Source organism: Zootoca vivipara, chromosome 1 (assembly GCF_965207765.1).
Source record: "Zootoca vivipara chromosome 1, rZooViv2.hap1.1, whole genome shotgun sequence".
In the NCBI taxonomy this organism is placed as follows: Eukaryota; Metazoa; Chordata; class Lepidosauria; order Squamata; family Lacertidae; genus Zootoca; species Zootoca vivipara.
The window spans coordinates 9,990,302-10,003,939 of record NC_142582.1 but is presented as its reverse complement, the minus strand read 5'-3'; the positions used below and the strand labels follow the sequence as shown (position 1 = coordinate 10,003,939).

The 13,638-nt window shown below is 38.4% G+C and overlaps 1 protein-coding gene across 3 annotated transcripts in view; it reads left to right on the top strand.

Annotated features, from left to right (window-relative positions):
* The window catches only part of BMPR2 (bone morphogenetic protein receptor type 2), a 78,553-nt gene that overhangs the window by 44,576 nt on the left and 20,339 nt on the right, over positions 1-13,638 (top strand). For all 3 annotated transcript variants that reach the window (XM_035137434.3, XM_035137452.3, XM_088671963.1), the window contains 4 exons: positions 384-557; positions 1,404-1,583; positions 12,115-12,225; positions 12,842-12,933. In XM_035137434.3, coding sequence (XP_034993325.2) covers positions 384-557; positions 1,404-1,583; positions 12,115-12,225; positions 12,842-12,933 — 557 coding nt within the window. The remainder of the gene's footprint in view (positions 1-383; positions 558-1,403; positions 1,584-12,114; positions 12,226-12,841; positions 12,934-13,638) is intronic.

The following is a 13,638-nucleotide window of genomic DNA, read 5'->3' as shown; positions in this document are numbered from 1 at the left end:
GAAAATGTTTCTATACACATAAATAGGAATTGCACTTGCATCCAGCAGCAGCTCCTAACAGGAAGTTGGATATTGCTTTTAAAAATGCAAAGTTCCAAAATTGCCAAGACAGCTACCTGAGGCAATCCAGTCAACATACATAGTACCCAAGCATTACTTGTCTGCACATGGAAGAAAAACTTACCAGCAACTCTGTCTGTTTGCCCTTTAATGATAACAAAATCAGCTACTTGAGGTGGCTACCTTACTCTTCCTAATGAAAGGGCCAGCCCTGAAAATGACTCTTCTAGTTTCTTCAACTATATTGTTTGTCTTCTAGTTTTGTCAACAATCAGTGCCACAGTCTGGTTTCTAAACTTGCCTGTTTTTGTTTTCTTGTTTAGCTGCACAGAGCGAAGAGATGACATGTGCATTTAGGGACCAGTACCAAAATGATCATGGAATTAGCGAAAGTCGAATTTCTCAAGAGAATGGTACAGTTTTGTGTATGAAAGGCAACACCTGCTATGGTCTGTGGGAGAAAACACGTGAAGGAGACATCCATCTTGTGAAACAAGGTAACATTCAACAATAATGGCATTCAGCAATAATGACAACAAACATAATCTGTTTGTCACAAAGGTCTTAATATTCAGTGGCAGGTAGCAGTTTTTTGTAAAACTTTTAAACATGTTAACATACTGCCTTCTGATCACAAAGGAATCTACAAATAAATGTCCCTCATTTTAAAAAACGGCTGAGTGCAGACATAACTCTTCTCAGTTCTCTGCTGCCACAAAGGCCAGGACTAGGCTTAAGTTACAGGAGAATATATTTCATTTGAACATTAGGAGAAACTTATTGAACAGTTCAACAGTGGATCAATTACTTAGAGGAGTGGTGAGTTCTCCCTCACTAAAGTTATTCAAGCAAAGGTTAGATAGCCGTATGTTTAAGATGCTCTAGTTCTGGGACTTGTGAACTGAGCAGGGGGGTGGACAGATGGACCCAACCTGAAAAAAGCTCTGATTCTCTTAATTGTATGACTCCTGACTCCTTCCCAGTTCATTGTTGCACCCCCTCTCCTCCTCAAGCTAAAGCTAACTACAGTTCCGTCTTCAGTGGTGTTAATAATGACCATAGTTATCAGCAAATTTGCAAAGCTGCTTCTATCCATTATTGCAAATGGTGGTTAGCATTAATGTAAGTTAATGGTCGATGGTCAAATTGAAAAGGGGGGGTACCCACTTGGGAAAGCCGTGTGGATGCCCACAGTGCATTCCCAATAGCTTAATCATGATTAGGTGAGAGACAATCTAATAAGAGCATGAAGTTGAGGAGGAAAACATGCAGAAAGTTTCACAAGCTAAATAAATAGCCCAAATAAATACTGCTATTTGATTTACAACCTTTTCCCCCTCCAGGATGCTGGTCTCATATAGGAGACCCTGAAGACTGTCACTCTGAGGAATGCATAGTCACAACCACCCCTTCCTTGGTTCAGAACGGGACATATCGTTTCTGCTGCTGCAGTTCCAACTTGTGCAATCTCAACTTCACAGAGAATTTTCCACCAGCAGACCCTACTGATGGAACACCTTTCAGTGAGTCAGAGTGCCTCAGGCTGTGTGATAATCATGATTTAAGAGCAACTGAGAAAGCATTGCTACTAATAGACTCCACATGCAATTTAAAGATTGAAATTAACTTTGTTTTTCTATTAATATGTAATCTATCTGTTGTATTATACAATGTTTCACCTTAAAAATAACTTAGGCTTCACTTGTCCGGTATATCCTTTACAATATTGTGGCAATATTATTTTGCCATGGTCTAATTCTCCATGCAGAGGACCTTTTATTCTTCCTCTTGCTTTGGAATAGCTCAAAATACCCTTTTTAGTCTTTTACCTCTCTTGCCAAGGTTGAGTTTGGTTCTGAGCTTTAGTCCTCCTGACCTTTTCCTTGAAAGTGTTGGTGTCTTTTTTTATATCCTTCCTTTGTGATTTGATTCTTCCATTATACATGCCCCTTTTAAATCTCATCTTAAATCTCCTAATGCAGCCACACTGGTTTCTTTAGATGCCTCCTACTTCTCTTCCTTGTTGGAATTGTTTGTGATTATGCCTTCAATATTTCACCTTCAAGAAACTCCCAGCCATCATTAACTCTTTGCATATTTCTAAAAATGAGATCTCACCTGTACTGTAGTTCCTGGAGCAGGCACAGTGGGTTTTGTTTTTTAACACCCCCCCCAGCTTTGACTCTGCCCTGCATGATAGTTAGGGTGGCTTTGGAATACTTCAGACATGGGCATCTGTGAGGCTACTGCAAAGGAGAACACAAATCACAACCACAGCAGTACAGAATTGTACTAGGCCTATGGAGGTTACATTTTGCATTGCAATGTTGTTTTTCCTACTTCTGTTTAGCTATAATTATGCTGAGACTGGGATCACACTCTGATAGAAAATATCTGGAATGGCAACATGACCCAAAGCTCTTTTACTTCCAGGCTAACTGGAGATAATTGCCTGTATATTTACAATCATTTCTTTGCTATCTATCTTCAGTGCCCAGTTTTAGATTTATTTTTCAATTGCAACATTGGAAGACAATTTAGACATTGCTCTGGCTTGTGTATAGATGTCAAAATACATATAGTCCTGGAAAACAAGTAATGCTCCTAATTAGCTGCAAATGCTGTACCGTATTAACGTAAGAGCATATGTTTTCAGACATCAACATGGAATTTAAATTTGTGGTATTTAATATAATCTGCAAATAACCATAAATATTGTGTAGAAGGGATTATGTTTTTATAGTGAGAGAGCCTTAAGGCCACATAGGAGGAAATAATGGAAATCTATTGTGTGGTATTTAAACAATGTGATTTCAGAAACTGGGATGTTTGACAGCAAGAAAGGCATATTGTTTAATGTTCTATATGCATAAATTGAGGCTTCGCAAGAAATCACGAAGAGGATAAATGATTGGGAAATTAACATTCCTACCGGGGGGGGGGGCGTAGAATGACCTCTGGCTCCCAAACCAAATGTTGCCTGTCAAGTCCCTCATCATTTGCCCTACCAGGCCATTTTGGTGAAGCCAGGCTCACCCAAAGTTTGCAGTAAGAATCTACCGTAAAATGGTCGTCTTTGGGTTCATATTCCCTGTTGCTATTTCATCTCATTGTTTTCATTATAATTTATATTGGAAGAAACTGATATTACTAACCAGTACTAAAGTGCAGGGCTAAACTGAACTTTCATCTTAAAAGAACAAAATAAATATTGTTCTCAATATCTGCTGGAAATTGATAGTAGTCTGTGGAGAGCTAAATGGTCTACAAATCATGCAATTTGGACTTACTGTACTAGTATTCCATAATATTCCCTTACAGACAAATGCTGAATAAGCATCCTGCAAGCCCCATATTGTAAGACTGTAAACATCTCAGAACAAGAAATAGTTCTTGTTAATGTTTCGCAATAGTGCTTTGCATACTAAGAGGAAATTTCTAATTCTGGAGCAGAATTGTGTTTCTTTAATAGTTAGATGTTTTTATGATCATTAGCTGTGCTTGAGAAACAAAATGAGCATATAGGTGCCTGAAGGTTGGAAGACAAAAAGTAGGTGGGAGACGAGTGAGGTCACCATAGTACTGGTGTTTCATTGGCTGAATAGCAGCATGCTACTCTGTGACTGACAGTTTTGCCTCTCTTTGTCCGGGCTTGAAAAAAAAGCTACTGTGCTTGTGATCTGTTTTCCTATGTGTTTTCCCTTGCTCTATCCCTCCTCCCCTTTCCCTCCCTCACTTCCAGGTTGTGGGAAAGAAAGAAACTAACAGGTCCCCCTTTCTTTCTGTTTTCCCTTCTAAACTTTCAGCATGCGTTGTTGGATGCACTCGGGGTTTGTAAAAAAAGTTTAAGAAAGGGGGAAGTGTTGACTCCCTTTGTGCAGCACTTGGTCGGTCTCTTCTCCTGTACTAGATGGCAGCAGGCAATTGATATTATTATTTCCCCTTTTAAAAAAGCTCTAGCAGAACAAGGTGAGGTCATGGTACACTGCAGATCAAAGTTGATCTCATGTCCCCCATCTTATTTTCCCTCTCTGGGCCTGCAAGGGGTACAGAGACACTCCCGGAAAATGACATGGCCAGCATGATTGCAGCTTCACTCCAGCTGTTTTGGGACTACAACTCCCATCATCCCTAGGTAACAGAACCAGTGGTCAGCGATGATGGGAATTGTAGTCCCAAAACAGCTGGAGGGCCTAGTTTGGCCATATCACTGCTCTACAGCATGCCTGTATGACAATCTTGCATTGCTGTACTAAGAAATAAATTGCTGGTGGGCATGTTCTCTTCAGGGCTGCTGTAGTAGTGAGGGATAAAATTTACTTCTCAACTTTCCTTCTGCTTCCATCACTGCAGCTTCAAGTCAGGAAGGGGAAGTGTGTTTTGAGTAGCTAGATCCTGGCAAAGAAGGCTTTTTGAGGAAGGAGAAAACTAACCAAGATAAGCAGAGGGCAGTTCAGAATTATTCTCCATCTTTTTATGCTTTATTTCAAGACAGAGAATAATTTCAGAGTTTTAAAAGCTTGCCTTCAGATTGAAGAAAGCTTTTAAAAGTTCCCAAAGTTCATTTTGAAGTCCAAGCTTGGGGACTTCTGTTTGCTAGCATCTTGGCAAAAAACTACAATGTAAACCTTGTTTTAATGCCCAGATGGGTGGGGTATAAATAATAAATTATTATTATTATTATTATTATTATTATTATTATTATTATTATTATTATTATTGCTACGGGCATTCAAAGATTCAGTGTGCCATCTGGAAACCAATTAATGCATTGCAATATCCATTCCCTGTTATTTTGTCTTGGTTTATCTCTTGTGGTACATTCTCTAGTTTGCCAGAAGTTCTAAATAAACATTAGTATTGTTTAAGTCAGTCGTTAGCTATTCATAAGATACCATCTTATGAATAGCTAACGACTGACTGTATTTCACGCTACTACAATTTCCCAAAGTTATGGATACTGGTGGATGAGGTGAAGCAACAGCTGTGTAGACTTAAGACAGCCCTATTTCTGCCTCTGTTTACACCGGCGTAAAATATGGTATATTTTTCTCTTAACGCAAAGATGGAAGTCTAAAGGAAAGTTTCATACACTGATGGAAATAATGGCATTTGTCTGAGCCTGCTTCATGCTCACTGCATAGCTGGATTTTTAAAGGCTTATTCACATTGCACTGTAGCCAAACTAGTGTGCGATCTAAGGTAAGAAAACAGATTTTAATAAAATGTTTGGTATGAATTAAGGTGGTTCCAAATATTTTTCTTGCAAACACAAGTTTAGCCAACAAATACTTCTGATTTACAAATACACACATGATGGTTTTAACGCCATGTGGAATGTTAGTTAATTATGATATATACTGAAATCATTGCCTTCATGGCTAAAGGAACCTTGAGATCTTTCTCCTCATTATTATCACTTTATTAGGTGGTGGTCCTCCGCTGTTCTATTCCCCTAGAAATATACATAGGAATTCCCTGTTACTTGTTTGCTTACATTTTAAATGGAATATATCAATGTATACGTCAGTTTACAGGCGGGGGGAACCAATTTCCCCCTATTGCTCCAATAGCACCCATCCTAGCATAATAGTTAAAAAGTAAACTTGCTGAGCTTTGTATGCTTTGTGTTTGTACTTTGGAAAGATGAACTTCAGCACTAGAGAAATGAATCTTCATTCTGCAATCTACAAAGAACCATGCCTGAAATTTTAATAATGAAAAAGCAAAATATGCATAAAATGTACATACCTGTTTAGTAAGGCAAGTTATGAATGAACTTAGAATTCCCATATGCAGCTACTTTATGTGAGTTGGCAAACAAGGCAGACAGTCTTGACTATAGTTTCCCATTACGTCCAAACCAGGAAAGTATGGTTAACAGTAATATATTAATTAAAATATTAATTAAGCTGCAGTTTAAAGTTAGCTTAGCAGCATGTTTCAAAGCTGTTAACTATCATTTCCTGGTTCAGGCGGAAAGGAAAACTATAGTCAAGGGAAAACTTACACAAAGGCAGGAGTCAGTTGTGTATTGGGGAATATATCTGGTTAGTAAGATGAGATCTGATTGTCTAAATCAGGCATAGACAACCTTGGCTCTCCAGATGTTTTGGAACTACAACTCCCATGATCCCTGACTACTGGCCCTGTTAGCTAGGGATCATGGGAGTTGTAGTTCCAAAACATCTGGAGAGCCAAGGTTGCCTATGCCTGGTCTAAATGCTACTGGTGTAGTACAGCTTTGCTCCAGAGGAAAGCTGCTTTTAACAGCTAAAGGAGCAGTTTGTGTCTGAATTGCTCAACTTTGGCATTAGTATGAGAGAGCAGCAAACTAGTCATCATCTCTAATTATGTTGCAGGCACTAACTTCACAGTACTCAGCAATCACGTTCAACAGAGCATGCACAATTGTAGCTGATGTGCCAGCTAATAGAAGAATGTCCCCTCCACCCCAGCAACAAGATGTCAGGCTTAAACTGCAGGTGGAAAATGTAGTATTACAGCAACAGAAGCTCTAGCCCAAAGAATGACTCCTGTGTCCCTATCATAATTAAGTAACACATGCACATTTTATTATGAAGAAAATCCCCTGGAAAGGCCCCAAGAGGCATTTATTTACATTCTCCTGTCAATGACTTGAATTCATTACCTCTCCATAGCTTCCACAATTTGAACATTTTTAGCCCCCTAGAGATTATGCCTAACTAGTATTGTGTTGTACTATTCTTGGAATGCATCTTGTGTTTTTGCAAATAATATTTAAACATAAATAAAAGGCACATTGCTCAGTTGCTATAGAAACCAAAATCGTATTAGCAGACTATGAGCCATTTTGTTCACTGTGTTTTCTGTTAGCACTGGCTCAATTACGAGAAGTGAAATACTTGTTTTATGCTTTTGGGGGTTTTTAAAGTAAAGGATTTTGACTATTAATAGAACATGAAGACAAAAATCTTTTAGATTGAGAATGAATGAATATTTGTATCAGACATTTTAAGGAATGCCTGGGTTCAATCATGTTGTGCATTCCAATATTAACCCAACCAAGTCAATATTTAAAAATATACAAATTTATTAAATGTTATTTAAGCCTTACCTGAAATAATATGTCTAAATTATTTGATCTTGCAAAGCTATTCACATACCACCATTCCATAAAATTGGTAGGTTGTATTGCTGACATAATTTAAGCCTCATTATAGTTTCATACAAGTTTTTATTTATTTAGTTGTATTATTCATACAAGTAAACAATATTAGGTAGCAGACGTCTTAAGCCTGCTAGTATATAATGTAGTTCAGTATATAGTTCAGTATGGAGAATGGCTGTGGAAACTTCTGCACATACCGAATAGTCTTTAGGACATTTTCCATACTGAACCATACCATATGCTATCAGGTTTAAGAGGTCTGCTACTTAATATCATTTATGTTTATGATTAATATAAATAAATACAAATTACTTGTATAAAACTATAATAAGAACCATGTGGAAGACATAGAAAGACTGTGAAAACTGTTCAGGCAGTTTTGCTTCATTATTGTTTTGCAAGGGTAACAGTGTGACAGTTCATTTTTTTTCTGTCATAAATTGCTACGCCACTATGTAAATTTGGGCAGTTTAAGAAGTGCATCTGTTAAACAAAGCTAAAAATGTGCAGTTCTGAAACAATGACCTGCAGTTAACAATTGAAATGGAATTTTATTTGAAACGTTTCTTCAGGACACCAATAAAAACTTTTAAAGGAAGAGGTAAAATGATAGCTTCTATATAAGTATTGTATGCTGTAAAAATACAGCATGTTGTTCAAGTGCAGTTGTTGCATAAGAAAATAACATATTTCTAAGGGGTGCAATTGAAATATGATTCGTTTTCTTTTGTATGAAATATTGAATGCAAGTGTTCTTGCCTATGAGTTAAATGATTGGGGGGGGGGCAGGCCAGCTCTCTTCCCCCACCCCATATTTCTCAGGGAAAGCGTAAATTCACTAATCCTTAGACTACCTTTCTGAGTGAGGCTGTGAAAAAAGGAGGGAGCCCCAGCAGTTGCATTGTATTGAAACCATCCTTTGCACACACACACACACACACACACACACACACACACACACACAAAAACCAGCAGGGTTGTTCTTTCTTTGACACAGTAAAACCAGACAAAGGCTGAGTGTAGCAAGGAAGCAGACGGCACGCCTCCAGTCAGTGCCCCGGCCTGGCTCCAGGATTTGTAAACAGAAACATCCCAGGCTCCAATAAGGCAGACGGCGGCTCTCCGTCTGATCTGCATGCAGGAAGTGCCTGCTTGTGCAAGTCTTGCCATCGCATATAAGCACCCACGAGCTGTTTAAATTCGCCAGAGCTGCCTTTCTATGAACACGGGAGAAGCCAGGGTGTTTTAACTTCTTAGAGGAACACATCATGCTTTATATGCAGCATGCTTAAATGTGAAAGACCATGCAGTCGCATGAAATGTTCAGAGGTGATGGGCATATGTATTTTAGTGGGGATCAAGCTTTATGTTTGGGGGGAGGGCAGAACTGAGTTACCTGTGATGCAATTGGTCAGCTAGTTAAATATTTTTATTTATTTACTTGATTGTGGGGGCAGCTGCCCCCAACCCCCCTGGCTACGCCCATGCAAAGGAATGTGTGTGTTTTCTCTTGGAGTATAAAAAATCCACACACATTCAGATTTCTCAGATTTCAAGGAAAGTTAACTTGATCAAGCAAACTACAGCTCAGCCTTTAAAATTCCAGATCTGTTGAACAAAAGAAAGCAACTTACAACAAAAAGGCAAAGTGTGGTACATTCAGTTCCTTAGTATAACAAATTACTTAAATCTTATCAGTGTTCCAATCATGCATATAGAGGTGGTGTTTTTTTTAAGTAGCAGTACTTGCAGATTTCCTTCTGGCTAACTTTGATGCACGTATCCAGGAGGAGAGCTGCAACTATTTAAAAAAAACCATCTGTCTTGAGTGCCTGTCTGCCTCTTAGCTCAATGTTTACTTCTCTGGAGGACAGGTCAGCTGGAAGGAAGAAGCTTAGCTTGAAGCCTCCAGGCTTCCCCAAGACTAGTGGTAAAGCACTGTCTGACTATGGAAAATAATTGATTGATCTTGCCGTCATAGAAAGGAGACGGTTGCTGCTGGCTTGGTAATTTGCTTCTTCTATGCTCATTAACTATTTGAGGCCACTTCACATTGTAGTGCTTAATTTTGAGAGGTGCTATGGATAAAATCTGCAGCTGTGCAAGCAAGCATTATTGTTAAATAAGAGGAAATTTGGTATTTTTACTCCAGGAGTAAAAGGCGCACCATGCATGCTCTGAGCTACCATCTTTATTTGCTACTTCATGTGTTTTGTAGCCATTCTGCAGTAGTTCCAGCCTTCCTGGAATTCAGATTCCAGAAACTTGCATTGAGGTACTACCACTTAACCCTTTGGCTGCATAGATCATGCAAGGCTGTGATATATGATCCTCAGGGTCCTTTCCAACTCTACAATTCTATGATATATAAAAACATACTGTGGCCTAACATTGTACTGAAACTGCTGGGAGAGATTATCTGGAAGCTGGATGCTGGTTGCTATCAGTATTCAGATGACAACCTCAACTCAAGTCTTTTTTTCATGAGATTACAGAAGGCAGTGGGAGGTCCTGAACTGGTATTTGATGGGTGAAGGACTGATGATTTAATCCAGACCAAGTGGAACTGGTATAAATGGCTGTTTTTTATGCTGTGCTTATGCTATCTGGAGTTACCTGTTTATAATGCGCATCATTGAGTCTGTTTTGTTCTGCCTCTAGTAAGCCACCAGGCCTCATCCCCTAGTCCTGCTCATGGGTGTCCCTGTTTTTAAATTTGTGAAATATTAGAGACCATATAATTACCATGCCACCAAGCCATATTAGAAGAATTACTGTACAGGTCTGAATATAAGCTGCCTTATAATATACAGTGGAACCTCGGGTTGCGGACATAATTCATGACGGAGGCATGTCCACAACCCACAGTGTTCGCATCCTGAAGCGCCGCGTCTGCGCAGGCGCTGGTGCGATTTGGCGCTTCTGAGCATGCACGAGCGGCGAAACCCAGAAGTAACCCGTTCTAGTACTTCTGGGTTTCCGGCTGTAACATGAGGTATGACTGTATACTGAACCGCTAATATGAGGTCTCTTTGAAAGGAATGTACTGTATACATCCAGTGCTTTTGCAATTTAGAGTGGAACCCCTTGGTTCTCCTACATCTCAGGCTTCCAACACCACCTGTTGAGTAGAGCAAGTGATCCTTTTACAAAACTACAGTACTGAAGTATAGAGTTCCAAGTATAAGTTCCATCCAATGGCTCATCTTAAATCACAGCTTCTCTACCTGTAAGAGCGCAGTAATCAGCTGCTCTCAGATTTTATACAAGCCTCCTTTTTTGGGGGGGTGGCCTATATGGAGTGGGTGAGGGGGTAAGGTATTGCAACCCTTCTGTAGGTTCAGAACCTGAGGAATAGAGAACATCTGTGGTCTGGTGAGGGGGAATTGAGGCAGGCAGGGTGGAGCTATTGTCCTGGAAAAAGAAACTCTGATGGAGGGATCTACCCGGTAAGGCAGTGGAGTGAACATAATATTTCATATGAACGTTTATCTAAACTAATCATTGTAAACAGTATTCTAGAACATGCTGTAAATAAAAATAAACCTGCTTCATTATAATTGCAGTCAGAATAAGCTAATATAGAAACAAAATTATTTTGCATTAGGGATTTTAGCCCGAATGATTATTCTACCTTGAGCATCTTAACGTACTAACAAATGAATTGCAACTGCAATACAAAAACAATTAGAATTAAGTTACAGGTAGGTAGCCGTGTTGGTCTGAGTCGAAACAAAATAAAAAAATTCCTTCAGTAGCACCTTAAAGACCAACTAAGTTTTTATTTTGGTATGAGCTTTCGTGTGTGTGCATGCACACGAAAGCTCATACTAAAATAAAAACTTAGTTGGTCTTTAAGGTGCTACTGAAGGAATTTTTTTATTTAATTAGAATTAAGCCAACTAAACACAAAGCTTATATTGGTCATTATGCTTTTCTCAACTACTTTATTAGTTCTAAATCAGAAATAAAATTGCAGTGAAAAGATCAGTTAATTTTATTCTGTAACCAGAAAATCATCTTATTGCTGCAGAATCTTAGACAAAGGCAGGATTAGAACTGATTTTAAACTTCATTTCTCTCTCTAAATCATAATATGAATTTACTAGGAAACATTCTTAAAGCCCAATCATACTCTAATTTTCTTCCTTCATGAGGTTCTAACAAATATGAAGACACAAATAGCCTAAAGTGTGCCTAATCCAAGCATAATTCAAACCAAGTTAACAACTAGGAGCATTGTTTTACAGAGCAGCTTTATACCACAATGTTATTTTATGTGAAGGTCATCCAGCTAGAGGCTGGCTGTGGACTTTGTTTAACCCCTGAAATAATTTTCAAATTATTGCCCTATGACCAGGAGGAGAAGTCAGCAAGATGAACAGTCATCTTTGTAGTCTCTCCCTTGTCAATTTAGGATTTAAGATAACTGAAAAAGAACTGCATCATGATTAGCTCTAAACATTTCAGTTTTTCTACATGAAGCTGAAGGTGTTGGGTATGGAAATATGTTGGCAAATAGAAGTAGCTAATAGCTATTTGGAATGGGGGGATAGGTGGTAGCTCTGTGGCCAGCTCTCTGGACAGAAAAGGCACATACTTTTGTAAGCTAAGAAAATATTTTTAAAAAATTATTTTAAAAAAGGAATAGTATTCTAAAGAGCAATATTGTTTACCTTGTGTATCTTCAGAAAGAGCTATTGGACTTACTAAAATGATTAACAGCTAGATCCTTATCTTTAATTGAAGCGATTTTAACATTAAATAAAAAATTAGGGGTATGTGATATAATCACCAGAGCAATACTTCAATCTCATTTGCTTTCTGCTAGGCATCCTAATTCTTTCTGAGAAACATGCGTTGTATGAAGAAGCCATAATACATAGTTTTCTTTCTTTCAGATTCATCTCATTCACTTCGCCGAGATGAAACAATTGTCATTGCTCTGGCATCAGTATCTGTATTGGCTGTTCTGGTGGTTGCCTTTTTCTTTGGATACAGAATATTTGGAGGTAAGCTTTGATGAGTGCGTTGTTAATTTTCATCTTTTGTTTTTTCTTATAATGATCATTCCCAAGTTACTTACTCTTCTGTTTGGCAATCCAGTTTTTTAAAATATAAAACGCATTAAAACAAAACATCCCCATAGCCTACCCCGAGATCAGAATGCAGGCAGCAATTTACTGCCAGCTTCAGTAACATTCAGTCCATTCCCTTTTCCCTGCAAGGGCCATGTTCCCAAAGCAAATATCCAAGCTTAGAAAAGTGCTACACGACCAGTGGAGCTTTTTGGTGGCAGTTGATGGTAACAAGAAAACTCTTCATAATAAAGGGGATGCATGTGACAAGGTTTTTTAGATTTTGCAGATAAGGTCTTGAGGAACACAGCATGTTAGCTGTCCCAATTAACCTTGGCATAGGGAAAGTAATGTGCAAAACTACATAGCCGGCATCCATTAGCCGTACTAATATTGGTTCTTCTACGGTAAAACTGCCACTTTGTCTAACTCTTTAAGTTGTTTGCAAGGTTTCTCCTGGATAGGTTTGTCCATTGCCAAGACATTGTCAAGACCTAAGACATTTTGATGTTTAACACAAGCTTTTTTCCCCTGGATCTTCTTTCAACAGGGGATCATAAACAAGGTTTGCACAGTATAGACATGATGGAAGCAGCATCATCTGAACCCTCATTAGATCTTGATAATCTGAAGCTACTGGAGGTAACTATGCCATTTGGAGTTTCTAGCTCTTTGCTCATCACATGATTTATGAATCACCTGATCAATTTAGTATAATATGTTAATGTTTACTTTACTGGTACATACATACAAGTTAGTATTTAAGGATTTTTGTAACCACACTGATAATTATTTAGCTAGATGCTACTTTTTTGTACCTGACAACTAGGTCATGATAAAGTGGCTATTCATTCATTCATTCAATATACTGCCCTTCATCTTAAGATCTCTTTGTCCTATAACATTTTCACTTGAGTATTATTTCATAAATAAAACTGCTTGCATTCTCAGCTGGTGTTTAGAAAGACAAAATTGATATTTTTCTGGTTACTATATTCACAAGTTTGTGATGGTCTGCATGCCTGAAGCCCCATTTCTATTTTCATTTAACAAAGCCATGCCCCATAAAGCCAAGCTTAACATGAGCCATGTCTTTGAATCCTGTTATTGGGTTCTTCCTCTTCTTCTTTTTTAAGTAACAACAATTTCCACTTGCATATATGTTTCTTTAGATACTAACATGAACTAAATGTTGTACCATGTCAGAGTGAAATGTAGCACTGCAGATGAAAGGCCCAAATCCAACATGGACAAAACTCAGTGCTCATGCGCACTGAAATCAACAAATTTAAGTGAACTCTGCACTGGACTGTGGCCAAAATGTATATCATATTAATGTGAAGTTCA